Genomic DNA, 13,270 nt, shown 5'->3' on the forward strand with positions numbered 1-13,270 from the left:
TGTGAAGATGTTTTATTTACCCAAATAAAAGCTTCAAATGAGTAAAAACTGGGATGCACAGTGGAGCACAGGGAGCTGATTCATTGTTTCTGTGCTGCTGAAGTTTTTTGCAATACATTTACTCAACAGCTGTACTTTGACCACAACCTGCAGTAAATCAGCTCTGAGGACTGAAGCAAACAGAGGAAGTCCAACTAGGCTCCGCCCCTCACCTGACTGATCACTGAAGACGATCAGATTCACCTTCAGATTCAGCTTCAGACCAAACTCTGAGCGAGTCCAGCTGCAGCTGGAGAGAAAAGTGGAGAAGTACAACACTGCTGCTTCACCCTGCTGACAGTCCACACTCTGAAGGTGAGTTTGACTAAAAAGTGAAAGTAAATTTCATTGACGATAGTGGAGGAGGAAGAGGAGGCGTGACTGACTGTACTGTCTGTCTGCTGTGTTTTCAGCTTCAGTCAGAGACTAAATGGCTTCCAGATCAGAGGAGGATCTCAGCTGTCCGGTCTGTCACGATGTCTTTAGAGATCCTGTTGTTCTGTCATGCAGCCACAGCTTCTGTAAAGACTGTCTGAAGAGCTGGTGGAGACAGAAAGAAACTCGTGAGTGTCCAGTTTGTAAGAGAAGATCTTCAAGGGATCAACCACCTGTTAGTCTGGTGTTAAAGAACCTGTGTGAGACCTTCTTACAGGAGAGAGATCAGAGAGCTTCAGAGGCGAGCTGCACTCTGCACTCTGAGAGACTCAGACTCTTCTGTCTGGACCATCAGCAGCCGGTTTGTCTCGTCTGCAGAGATTCAGAAAAACACACCGGCCACAGATTCAGACCTGTCGATGAAGCTGCACGACAACACAAGAAGAAACTTCAGGAAACTCTGCAGCCCTTAAAGGAGAAGTTAAAGGTTTGTGAACAAGTTAAAGTGAAGTTTGATCAAACAGCAGAACACATCAAGGTCCAGGCAGAACACACAGAGAGGCAGATTAAGGAGCAGTTTAAGAAGCTTCACCAGTTTCTAGAAGAGGAAGAGGAGGCCAGAGTGGCTGCACTGAGGGAGGAAGAGCAGCACAAGAGTCAGATGATGAAGCAGAAGATGGAGGATCTGAGCAGAGAGACAGCAGCTCTTTCAGACACAGTCAGAGCCTCAGAGGAGGACCTGAGAGCCGAAGACGTCTCATTCCTGCAGAACTACAAGGCTGCAGTGGAAAGAGTCCAGCAGCGCCCCCTGCTGGATGATCCACAGCTGCCCTCAGGAGCTCTGGTAGACCAGGCCAAACACCCTGGCAACCTGACCTTCAACATCTGGAACAAGATGAAGGAGATGGTCTCATACACTCCTGTGATCCTGGACCCAAACACTGCTCATCCAGGACTCATCCTGTCTGAAGTTTTGACCAGTGTGAGACAAGGAGAAGAACAACAGCTTCCTGACAATCCAGAGAGGTTTCCTTGGTCATGGGTTGTCCTGGGCTCTGAGGGCTTTAACTCAGGGACTCACAGCTGGGATGTGGAGGTTGGAGACAGAGCATTTTGGATTCTGGGTGTGTTAGAAGAGTCTGTCCAGAGGAAGGGATTCAAACTGTCGGGATTATGGAGAATAAGGCTATACAGAGGTCAGTACTTAGCACACTCAAGATCAGATCCATCCACTGTTCTCCAAGTGCAGAAGAAGCTCCAGAGGATCAGAGTGAATCTGGACTGGGACAGAGGAAAGCTGTCATTCTCTGATCCTGATACTAACACACATACACACCTTCAGACACACTTTCACTGAGAAGATGTTTCCATACATTGACACTGTGGATAAACTCCCATTGAAGATGTTACCACTGAAGGTCTGTGTGACGGTGGAACCCAGCAGTTAGACAGGATCAGCTATTTTTATTTTCCTTTGGTTGTCATTTTGTTTGACAATTAGATTTTTAATTGTACTGTCGATCTTTTCATGCAGAAAATTATTTCACTTTATTTCTGATCTTTTTTATTAAAGCGGTGTCCTTTTAAATTGTTCTTTTTTTATTATTTTGACTTGAGACATGAAGATCAGTGAATCAAGCTGACTGCACAGCTTCGTATAGCAACCTCCAAAATCTCCAACAGCTCAGTCTCAGTCGACGGCTGTAACAGATCTCCAGCTGACCTGTTGTGTTGTGGTCATGGTTGTGCTGCAGATGCTTCATACTCTGTCTTCTATTAGCTGAATCTAACTGCTCTGTCAGCTGAAACCCATTAAAAAGAATTACTAAATGTGACTGTGCCAGCTTTGCTGACAGCGGCAAACACTTTCTTTGATTGGAAGTGGACTTGCTTGATGTGTGTTCACTGTCTCCTTTTGAATTTGAATAAAGGCAGTAAATTTTGCACGTCACCTGTACGGTTGCCAACTCGTTTGCTTGTGGTGCAGAACTTGGTTTGTGTGTTGAAATAAATGTCATCGTCTCATGCAGGAAGTACTTCAGCATCATCTTCAGACGACCGAAAGGGGAGGAAGACAGAAAGGACAAGGACTTGTTCTCGTATGTTTGCAGAGACATCAAAGGTTTAATCTAAACTCGGATCTCACAAGACCCGAAACCAGAGAGCTGAAACAAAAGCCTGCGACTCCATGGAGACGAAAGTTAGGAGTGATTGTAATGAGAGTTCATTGTGAGGGACGAAACAGTAACAATCAGAATGAGCAAATTATTATTTCCAGATACCTTAATTAATAAAGTCTCCACAGAGATGCCTACGGGGCTCACAGCTTTGTGCTACGCCCCTGAACTTAGACTCGTCCGCCAGCATCTGTTTATGCAAACTTAACAAAGAACAGGTAGCTTATTTATATTTTTCCCTGAAAAACTGAAACACAGATATGTGACACCACAGCTCTCCAGCCTCTCTCCTCCTCCACCGACTCCACCCTGGAGGAGGTTTAAAACGCCATGAGACACCTGAGACACCTCACTGCGGTCACGCATCTTACACTCACCTGTTTGACTTCACCTGTCATTGACTGAGTCGTTCATTCTCTTCTCTTTTATTCTTCTTATTAACCTGCATTTCACTGTAAAGACTTTTCTTCTTCTCTTGTTTCTGTAGCGCCTTCCTAATCTCTTCTTCTTCTAGCTGTTTGTTTTCTCCTTCATCTGACTCAGTCTTCCTCTTTTAAATTTAGCCTTTACGCCTTCCATTCATCTCCACCTTTTATCCCACCACCTCTCTCTCTCTTTCTCCACCATGAGTCTGAGTCGTAGCAAGCGAATCAGCTCCAGCAACTCGGTCCGGAGCAGCAGCGGGTCGAGGAGGCTGAGTGGCTTCGGGCAAGTTCAGGGGGGCTTCAGTGGCATCTCCCTGAGCAGCAGCTCTCTCTACGCGGGAACCAACGGGCATCACCACGGCCTGGGGGCCCCGCTGGCATCCGTCTCAATCAACAAGAGCCTGCTGGCCCCCCTCAACCTGGAGATCGACCCCAGCCTGTCCATGAGCCGAACCCACGAGAAGGAGCAGATCAAGAGTCTCAACAACCGCTTTGCAAGCTTCATAGATAAGGTAAAGGGACGAGAGCTGAAGGCAGTCAATTAATCAGTGACATAAAATCAGTTGTGGAATGTACATTTACTCAAGTACAACACAATTTTTGAGGTATCCTGCATTTTACTCAAGTATAAGATGTTGATGATACAAAATACAAATATTTACAGCAGATGAAGTATGGAAAGTAGTTAAAACTAACACCACCCTTACCGACTGCAACATAGAAGTGATGAACACATGAATGCATCAATAATTACATTGTAATCAATATACGTCACCCTCGGCAGAAAATGATTGTTTTTCTCTCTTGTATCATTTTAGATTGTTTGTTTGTCAGACAAAAGAGGGAATCTGAAAACATCACCTTGGGATTTAAGAAATTATGATTCTAAAAATAATGGTTTTCTACTATTTTCTAATGTATTATATAGAGCAAGCTGATTAATCAATTTGTTTCAACCTGAAAACTGTTAACATCTGTTAAAATGCATTAAAGCAAGACTACCTGACCTGAAACTGACTGTAAAGCAGTGTGAAGCAGAGCTAAACACTGGGTGTTAAACGTAGACGTAACTGCATGTGTTGGTGTTCTTGAAGAACAGCCTGCACACAGTTCCCACAGAAGGAGTGAGCAGCTCTGAGATAATGCTGGACATTGATACCGTACTTAGGGCACATCTCCGCTTTCTCACGGAGTAGGTAACACACTCTCACAATGGAGGCATTGTTGGCTTCTCACATCAGCAGAGTCTTCGGGCGTAGAGAGACAGAGTACTGTGCTGGACCGAGGTCTGTTTGTCCAAATGTGCAAAACTAACCTCTTCTTTTGAGCCTTTTCGAGTCCTGATTTAACTGCATCACAAAGTAACCGTTTTTATGCTGCTACAGTATGGATCTGGAAGGTCAGACAAAGTCCTTGCGCGTCCTGTGATCATTACACTCATGACATGTTTCCTGTTTAGAGAAAAATATGAAGAATTTTAATGTACTTTATTTTGAAAAATAGAGCTGCAATGGAGATTCATGTTTCAGCTGCAAAGAGACGGGCTGAGGAAACGGACGCAAACTTAGAATGTAAATTATAGTAAGAAAGTAAATTATAAATAAGATAAAAAAGTCAAGAGAATTAAAGAGTTATTTACAATATGATTTATTACAATTAGTGAATTCTGCAAATGTTTGCATAGCCATGATGTGTGAACAACAATATAAATATATTTTTATTGGTACAGATGAATAATAAGTACAATATACACAACATGTGGTATAGAATTTATGTAAAGTATAATATTCACTCTATACATCTATAACAGAAAATGAGGCAAATACTAATATATGGTATACAATGTAATAATAAGAAGGACAATAATGATCAGTAGAATAATGTAAATAATAGGAAAATATCAAAACAGTTCAGTGTAATTCAGTGTTGTTATACAGTGATTTCGGTAATATAGAGTTAGAGATGATAAAATCATCTGGTGATATCTAGAAAAGCCTCACATCTCCACTTCCAGTGGAAGTTTTAATTTTTTGAGCGAATAGATATCCTTAGTTTGCTGTCAAAGTGTTTGAGTGGGCATCCAGACATCAGTCACAGAAAGATTCAGACCGGTCTGGATATTTTATCTTAAAATACTCTCAAGGGTGTTTTATCATCTATTTCAGATGTTGGCAAAGTTTTGCAGAGAGTGAAGCAATAAAAACAAAAAAGAACCCCATTCCAACATTTTATGGAAAATTTCTCGACCAAATGAGTTTCAGGTTTCAACGTTGCAAGACAAAATATTGTGAAACTTCCCAGGAAGCATGTGAAAGCTCGTCCTTCCGTCTCTGTAAATGAGACGGTTGATGGTTCCTGGACTTCCTGGACAGGAGCTATCTCACAAAAGAGTCCTTGTTCGCTCGTCTTGGGGTCGCAGGAGCTTGTGGTTGCTCTCATTTAGCCGGAAATCTTTTAATTAAATCTAGCTCAGTTTTTCCGTTTATTGATCCAGGAATGAACTGATTTATTGATATGAATGAAAATTTGGTTGAGCTACATTTGAGCAAGAATCAGTTTAATGCAACAAAGCTGTTTGTTTCTGGTGACACTCTGAAAAAGATTCTTTAGGTTTTGGACAGTGTGGCGGGAAGACATCCTTTCCCATCAGCCACGTCTAAAGAATTTAGATAACTGCTGAAAGGCAAAGTCGAGTCAACTAATAAATAAACTAACCCTGCAGTTACTCGTGTAATCCGAGCCTGACCGGCCCCAGCAGCACTGAAACATTAAAGAGCTGCTTCCCTCATGCAGAGAGGTAATTAGTCCAATGCAAGAGGCAAAAGGAGTTTTATTTGTTGCAGGACGATAAACCAGTCTGAATATGAATGAGGATCACTGGGAGTGTGAGCATTGACGCTGGCTGTTGCAGAAAAGATCCCCAATTAGACCTGAAACAGTTCATGAAAACAAAGAGACTTGAAACCTTAAAAAAGAGCCGAATATTCAGTCAGTGCACCTGGGGTTTAAAGCCATTTAAACCCTGAATCAGTGGTAGTGGAGCACAGGATATTTAAGCTATCTGTCCCATTTCCGTCCCATTGAGTTGGGTTGTAACCTGATGAATCAGGTCAGACATGGTGTGGTTGTGTCTCAGAGGAGATCATTCTGCTCTGAACACAACACAGGCTTTGTGTAGGACGGCGGAGGTATGATGGGTGGTGGATACCCGGCCGCGGGCAGGAAACACGAGCCGTGAGGATACAACAGTACAGTCAGGTGTTGACGTTCAGATGGAGCAGGTTATCTGCTGGAATGATGCTGTTTCTTTAACCTCTGATCATCCGGGAAGGGCATCATTCTACGGCTGCAACAAACAATTATTGATTATTTACTTCTAAAATATCAGAAAAGAGTGAAAAATGTTGCAAATGTTACATTGCAACTTCCCAAAACTAAAGACAACATCTTCAGATTGCTTCAGTTTAAAGATTTTAGAATTCATGAGGAGAGAAGATGAAGAAAATATTAAATATTTAACAGACTAGAGGCTGGGGAATACTTTGGGCAGCTGAAAAAACATTTATAATAAACAAATTATCGATCATCAAAACTGCTGCCATTTCATTTAGTTGTTGTTTTTTGAGTTGTTTTCTGATTAAATGATTGATGAATGACTGCCAAGGAACCAGTTTTATGGTCCAGAGTCAGGCAGGATTTTATGATCTAATGTAAAGAAAGATTTCCAGAGACAAATATCACAAACACAAAGACGGTAATACATGTTTCTGACTGATACAAGGTCGTAGTGGAAGGTCTACTGTCATTTAACTGAACAGTTCTGGTTTTCAGTCTTTTATCTTTTATAAAGTACACTGTCTTAAATCTGTAAACCAGAATACTTCAGGAAGAGTAAAACTTAACTTTAACGCTAACTAACACGCTAGCCAGTCAACTACTCGGCTGGATACCAGTTAATATTAATGTAAACTAGCTTCCAACAGTTGTTTTGCAAAGTTGTCAGATTTTCATTGAGATCACTGATGAGAAGATGGACACCACTCTGACGTCTGTATGGTCAACATGAAGCTGGTCCAGACCAGGACATTAACCCCTGTGAAACCACATTTATGGATTAAATAAACACATTGATCTGTTACTAAGTGAGCTTTAGCGGTGCCCAGGCCTACTCGTTTCCCCTCCGGTCTTTGTGCTAGGCCAAGCTAATTAGCTCCTGGCGGTAGCTTATTTACCACATAAACATGAGAATAGCATCAATCTTCTCATCTAACTCGAGACAAGAAAGTGGAAAGAAGTATTTCTCAAAATGTGTACGGACTCACAAAATGACTCGCTCATACATCCTTTCAGCTGAGACTCACAGTTTCCAGCAAAATGACAACAATGCTAATTCATTTAAGCTAACACGAGCTAACAAGTCTAGCAGGCAGATTACATTTAGCCTGTGTTTGCTCCTGTGCTGTGAAAATAAGTAAAATGGGTAAAAATTAGAGGAAGAAAGTAAACAGGTATTGGTGAGTTAAATAGCTTTCGAGTTATGGACCAAACTGCTTCAAACTTCTAGCACTCCTTTGCACAGTTTGTATTTGTGTTTGTTTATATATTTTTCTTCATTTTGCGTTTTATATTATCCACAATTTTCATTGTTCTTGCACAGTTTATACTTTTTAATCACAATCACATTTTTCTATTAGCACATATAAAGTATTTATATAAAGTAAATATAGCTGTGCTTCCGGTGGCTGTCACTGACTATCACTGTGTTTTCATTCCCATTTTTATTCTTTTATTATTGTGGATACCAGATTAGCTGGAACAACTTCATAAGTTTCAGTTGAAGAAGTTATTAAGAGGTTGATAAAAAGCAGGTCTAGACTGTACTGTTCCTATTATTTTTTATAGAGACCCAACAGTTCAGAGCAAACTGGTCAAATGTATCATGTCAAAACCTCCAATATGGCCACCAAAAGATGCAGTGCTGTATCTGCAAACCCTTCAACTGCACCGTCATGTTTCCCCACCTCCGTCATTCAGGTCCGCTTCCTGGAGCAGCAGAGTAAGATGCTTGAGACAAAACTGGAGCTGCTGCAGGGCCAGGGTGTGGCCCGATCCAATGTGGAGCCCCTGTTCGAGGCCTACATGGCGGGTCTGAGGCGCCAGATGGATCTGGTCAACAACGACAAGACCAAGCTGGACGGGGAGCTGAGGAACATGCAGGGCCTGGTGGAGGACTATAAACACAAGTAAATAATGTCACTGTGGGCTCTGTAACATCTGAGATAAGATCAACTTTATTTTTCCCCAGCTGGGGAAATTTGGTAAGTGCACGTTATTTTTGTGTCCTGTCTCCGTCATAGATACGAGGACGAGATCAACAAGAGAAACAACCTGGAGAACGACTTTGTTATCCTAAAGAAGGTCAGCATATACACACACACATTCATTACAGGTGTGGTGAGTAAGATGAACCACTCCATTGTCCTTTTCCATTGTCCATACTGTCATATTGTCCCACATGGAACAGCCAACGGGGTCAATTTCCATCTAAGACTCTCTGGCAATTTACTAAACCTTTGTTTTTTAGAAATCTGCCTTCAAGGCCCAACTTTGGTTTGGAAACTGATCATGACCTGAGCTGTGTAAAATAAAGACATTTCTTTATTTTTTGGATTATTTTTAGCCATGCCAGCAGCATCTAGGCTCTCCACCACAGTGGTCCTGACTGTCAAAGATATCATTTATCCTCTTGTAATATCTCAACATCTACACTAACAGACCTTAATGTTCCCCAGAGGATGAATCCTAAAGACTCTGGTGATTCCTTGACATTTCCTCCAGCACCACCATCAACTGCACAATTAATTCTGACAGAAATATCTCAACAACTGCTGGATGGTTTGTACTGAAATGTGACACGTTCATGTTCCCCTGCAGGATGAACTGTAATAACTTTATGCACATTTTAGCATGCTAGCAGGCTAAACATCAGCATGTTAGCATTGTGACTGCGAGCATGTTGCCATGCTAGCATTCAGCTCGAAGCACTGCAGTGCTTACATGCAGCCTCACAGAGCTGTTTGCATGGCTGTAAACTCTTTTGTCTGCTTTAATCTGTGTGCATGGTGCTCGTATCCTCGTGTTTGTGTCCAGGACGTAGACTCGGCCTACCTGGTGAAGGCAGATCTGGAGGATAAAGTTGGAGCTCTGACTGACGAAATCAACTTCCTGCGCAACGTCTATGAGGAGGTAATGGAACTTTTTCATGCTTTGAAACACTGAGGTGGAGAAAATGGTTAAGATTCATCACCTTCCTGTATTTCTTTTATTAATTTGCACTCTTCCGGTGTGTTATGAAGCTATTTTCAGGTTTCACCGTCACACGTTTTGTTGGTTCATTGTTCTGCCTCCATGTCATGACTCACTGGAAGGTCACCTGACTCTGGAATGTTTTTCATATCAGCCACTGGAAATCTTTTTCCTCTGTTGTTGGCCTTCAGTAGTTATTACACCCACACAAACACGCAAACGGGAAAATGCTCACAGAAACATGTCTGAACATGTAATTTGATGATGAGCTCATGATGTTCAGTTTAGTTTTAGCATTGTGATTGTTTGATTCAGATACTGCTGCAAATGTGAAATAATTCTCTTACTAATTACTAACATCTTCATCAGATTTTAGAGTCCTCCAGAAATTTCTGTTGTCCAGTTACTCAGTTACGTTTCATGTCAGTATTTGCAGTGCGTTTCTTTATGCCGTGAATGTGTTCATGAGGATTTTCTCTTTGCTGTTTTCTCTAGAAAATAATCGTTAGCTGCAGCCCTGTTTCTGGCACAGTTTGTATTAATTATGCGACAGAACATTAATATTAGCAAAACAAAGTAGCAATGCAAAAGTGACAGCACTAAGAGTAACTGTAGAGCTAACTATGAGGAAAATTAGAATAAATATTCCAAATAAGATAATAAGTCATTTCCAAAAGTGGAATTTCAGGCAGCCAAATTTTTTTATATTTCATAATGTTGAAGTGATTTTTAGAGGTTTCATCAGTGCTTTGAATGAAGAGCAAAATGTGTTTATTTCTTTACAATAATATATAAATGCTGTCTATGAAGACATCAGACATTTAAAGTATTTCTGTTTCTCTTTATTCAGGATTATAACAGGTCAACATCCAATACATGTCTGAATAGTCAAACAACTACAACCAAATTGAAATTTTCATTTTCAACATATCTCTCTAGCTGATGTGCTCAGAGGGTTTTTGCAACAAAATTCAAATATTAACTCATTATTAAACAGATTAGATCCTTTATAGTCTCAAAGTGTTGTTTATATTTGGCTCATCGCTTGTGGACATAGAGGATGTTCTGTGTCTTGTCATCCCGTCTGACTTGCATTTCCTGCACCAGGAGCTGCGCGAGCTGCAGGCCAGCATCAAAGACACCTCGGTGGTGGTGCAGATGGACAACAGTCGCAGCCTGAACATGGAGCAGATCGTCGCTGAGGTCAAAGCCCAGTACGAGGAGATCGCGGCCCGCAGCCGAGAGGAGGCGGAGGCCTGGTACAAGAGCAAAGTAAGGATGAGGAATCAGGAATCAGTTTTCACCCCTGATCAGAGGAAATGATATACAGTGTCCATTAGAATCTAGTTTATCATCCTCAGGAAGAAGTGAAGTTATTCACTTCAGTAAAAGAATCACACTATAAAATACTCCATTACAAGTTCATAGCTTTATGAAATGTAGAGGAGCATAAGTATAAGGTGGCATAAATTTGAAACACTCAAGTAAAGTACAAGTACTTCACATTTGATCTTAACTACACAAGTTAAGTAACAGTAACTTTTCCCCACTGAAGAAGTTGGACTTTAAATCAAATCATCCATCCATGAGCTGTTTGAAGTTAATATAATAAATAAATAATGTTGAGCCTCCTCTGTCTGCAGTTCGACCAAATGTCGGTGCAGGCCAGCCAGTATGGAGACGAGCTCCGCATCGTGAAGGGAGACGTGGCCGAGGTCAACCGACTGATCAGCCGGCTGCAGAGTGAGATAGAGGCTGTCAAAGCGCAGGTACAGTCACAGGGAATACTCGGCCTGGTGGAGCGTGACTTCCTGCATGATTTAGATCCAGCATGGATGATCTCCTGTCCCTGTCTCCCCTCAGCGTGGCAGTCTGGAGAACCAGCTGGCCGAGGCGGAGGAGCGTGGAGAGCTGGCTGTGAAAGAAGCCAAAGCCCGGAGCAGAGACCTGGAGGACGCCCTGCAGAGGGCCAAACAAGACATGGCCAGACAGCTCCGAGAGTATCAGGTGAGGGAGGGAGAGGCGTGGGCAGACAGAAAAGAGCAGAATCCAGGGTCAAAGTTCAACTTTCTGGTCATTACGCAACACAGGATTGTACAGATGTAGCTCCTCCCACACTGCACACACAGAAAATGTATCAACAAATATTCAAATTTTTTAATTAGACTAGAATAAAACAATGAAATAGGCAACAAAATGAAACAAAGAGAAATCAAAAGGAAAACTAATTTAGGATATACAGAAAAGCACCTAAAGTCTTTAAATAAGTACAGCTGTTGTGTAAATGTACATGGTTAGGCTGAACTTAGCCATTTGTTCTTCACCTGCAGGACCTGATGAACCTGAAACTGGCCCTGGACATTGAGATCGCCACCTACAGGAAGCTGCTGGAAGGAGAGGAGGACAGGTGAGAGGAGGGCAGAAGAAGAACGGAGCATGTGATTATGACGGTGTGTCACCAGCTAACCTCCCTGTCTCTTCTTCTGCAGACTTGGGCAGCAGTCCATCCTCCACATCCAGGCCGTCTCCAACTACAGTGAGTAACAGCCGCCGAGCTCAACTGGAGCTGAACTGCAAACGCAGGAGATGTTGCACACTTTACGGACACACTGCTCCGTCATTCTGTCTGTCTGTGTCTCTTGATCTTCGTCTTTCTGTCCGTCTCGTCTCCCGCTCACCTCCCTGCTCCTCTGTCCTCCCTCCAGGTACTAAAAGTACTAACGGTTGCCACAGTAACAGCTGCTCTCCGGCTCCAAAGCTGCTGATTAAGACAACTGAGACCAGAGATCACAGCAGATACAGCACTCACTGAGAGGACGCGCACACACACACACACACACACACGCACACACACACACGCACACACACACACACACACATACACACACACGCACACATGCAGTGGTGGAATTTAAATACACAAAAACAGAAAATTAACTGGCAAATATTAATAAACATACAAGATTTGCTGATGTCATTTTTCATGTAAAAACATTTCATGGTTCCAGATTCAAAAGCGTGAAGATTTGCTGCTTTTCTATGTGAGTTGTTTCAATTTATTTTTAATAATTTTTAGGTTTAGACTGTAGGTCAGTGAAGGTGTCACTATGAGTTCTGGGTCATTGTGACAACACTTCTCACTATTTTCAGAATTAGCACAAACTAAAAAAGTTAAAAATGAGCTCCACCTTTTCTACAACAGTTACATCATACTTTTATATAGAGGCATGAGTAATAATAATAATAATAATAAGTACTTTTTTACATACTTTTGCTCTAGTAACATTTTAAATTCCAGACTTTTTCTGGTAATCATGTATTATTACCGTCTTATTCCATCTTTAGTTAAGCACTGGTTTTCAATTAAATAAAGGATCTGAGTGCTTCCTCCACCACTGCATGCATGTACCACTATATACAATCATACACCTACAATGAAAAATAATGTGGATGCTTCACACACACACACACACACAAACACACACACACACACACACAAAGCACGTTCACACACATCTACAGTTTTATTTTCTAACAGGTTTCTCTAAATGTGTGCAGGTGGGGCATTTAATTACTAACTTTTACTTAGTGTAGATTAATGGAAAAATAACATGATCTGTACTAAACATGAAAAATCACATGGAAATTAGTGCTGGGAATTATTGTTTCTAATTTAATTTCACTAAAAAGATTTTAATGTGTTTGCGTAGTTTGTGTAGTTTGTCGGGTCCATTTTGAACTCAGACTTTAATTGTACTGAGCAGCACAGGACCTTTAGCTGTCTTTGGTTGCTAACAAACTCTGCAGTAGACTGCTATATCATATTCTATTGTCAATTAATCCGCGGTGAGATTATAATATAAAAGTATTGTAGTCTTGAAGATCATTTCAAGGGGATATCCTGTTAGAGGTGTGCTTAGCCATGCATTTTATATTGAGCACAGAGTT

The 13,270-nt window shown here is 41.5% G+C and overlaps 2 protein-coding genes across 2 annotated transcripts; both read left to right on the forward strand.

Moving 5' to 3' along the window:
• The first annotated feature begins 230 nt into the window (after positions 1-230).
• LOC121616794 (nuclear factor 7, brain-like) lies at positions 231-2,219 on the forward strand. Its single transcript, XM_041951605.1, has 2 exons — positions 231-354; positions 453-2,219. The coding sequence occupies exon 2, from the start codon at positions 470-472 to the stop codon at positions 1,769-1,771; it is 1,302 nt and encodes a 433-aa protein (XP_041807539.1). The 5' UTR covers positions 231-354; positions 453-469; the 3' UTR covers positions 1,772-2,219.
• A 997-nt stretch (positions 2,220-3,216) lies between these two features.
• Positions 3,217-12,134, forward strand: si:dkey-222f2.1 (intermediate filament protein ON3). The gene is made up of 10 exons (XM_041944236.1): positions 3,217-3,528; positions 8,051-8,259; positions 8,374-8,434; positions 9,167-9,262; positions 10,430-10,594; positions 10,966-11,091; positions 11,186-11,329; positions 11,653-11,729; positions 11,812-11,858; positions 12,028-12,134. Exons 1-10 carry the CDS (start codon positions 3,217-3,219, stop codon positions 12,132-12,134), a joined length of 1,344 nt encoding a protein of 447 aa, XP_041800170.1.
• The last annotated feature ends 1,136 nt before the right edge of the window (positions 12,135-13,270 follow it).

The sequence above is a fragment of the Chelmon rostratus genome, chromosome 2, assembly GCF_017976325.1.
Source record: "Chelmon rostratus isolate fCheRos1 chromosome 2, fCheRos1.pri, whole genome shotgun sequence".
NCBI lineage: Eukaryota > Metazoa > Chordata > Actinopteri > Chaetodontiformes > Chaetodontidae > Chelmon > Chelmon rostratus.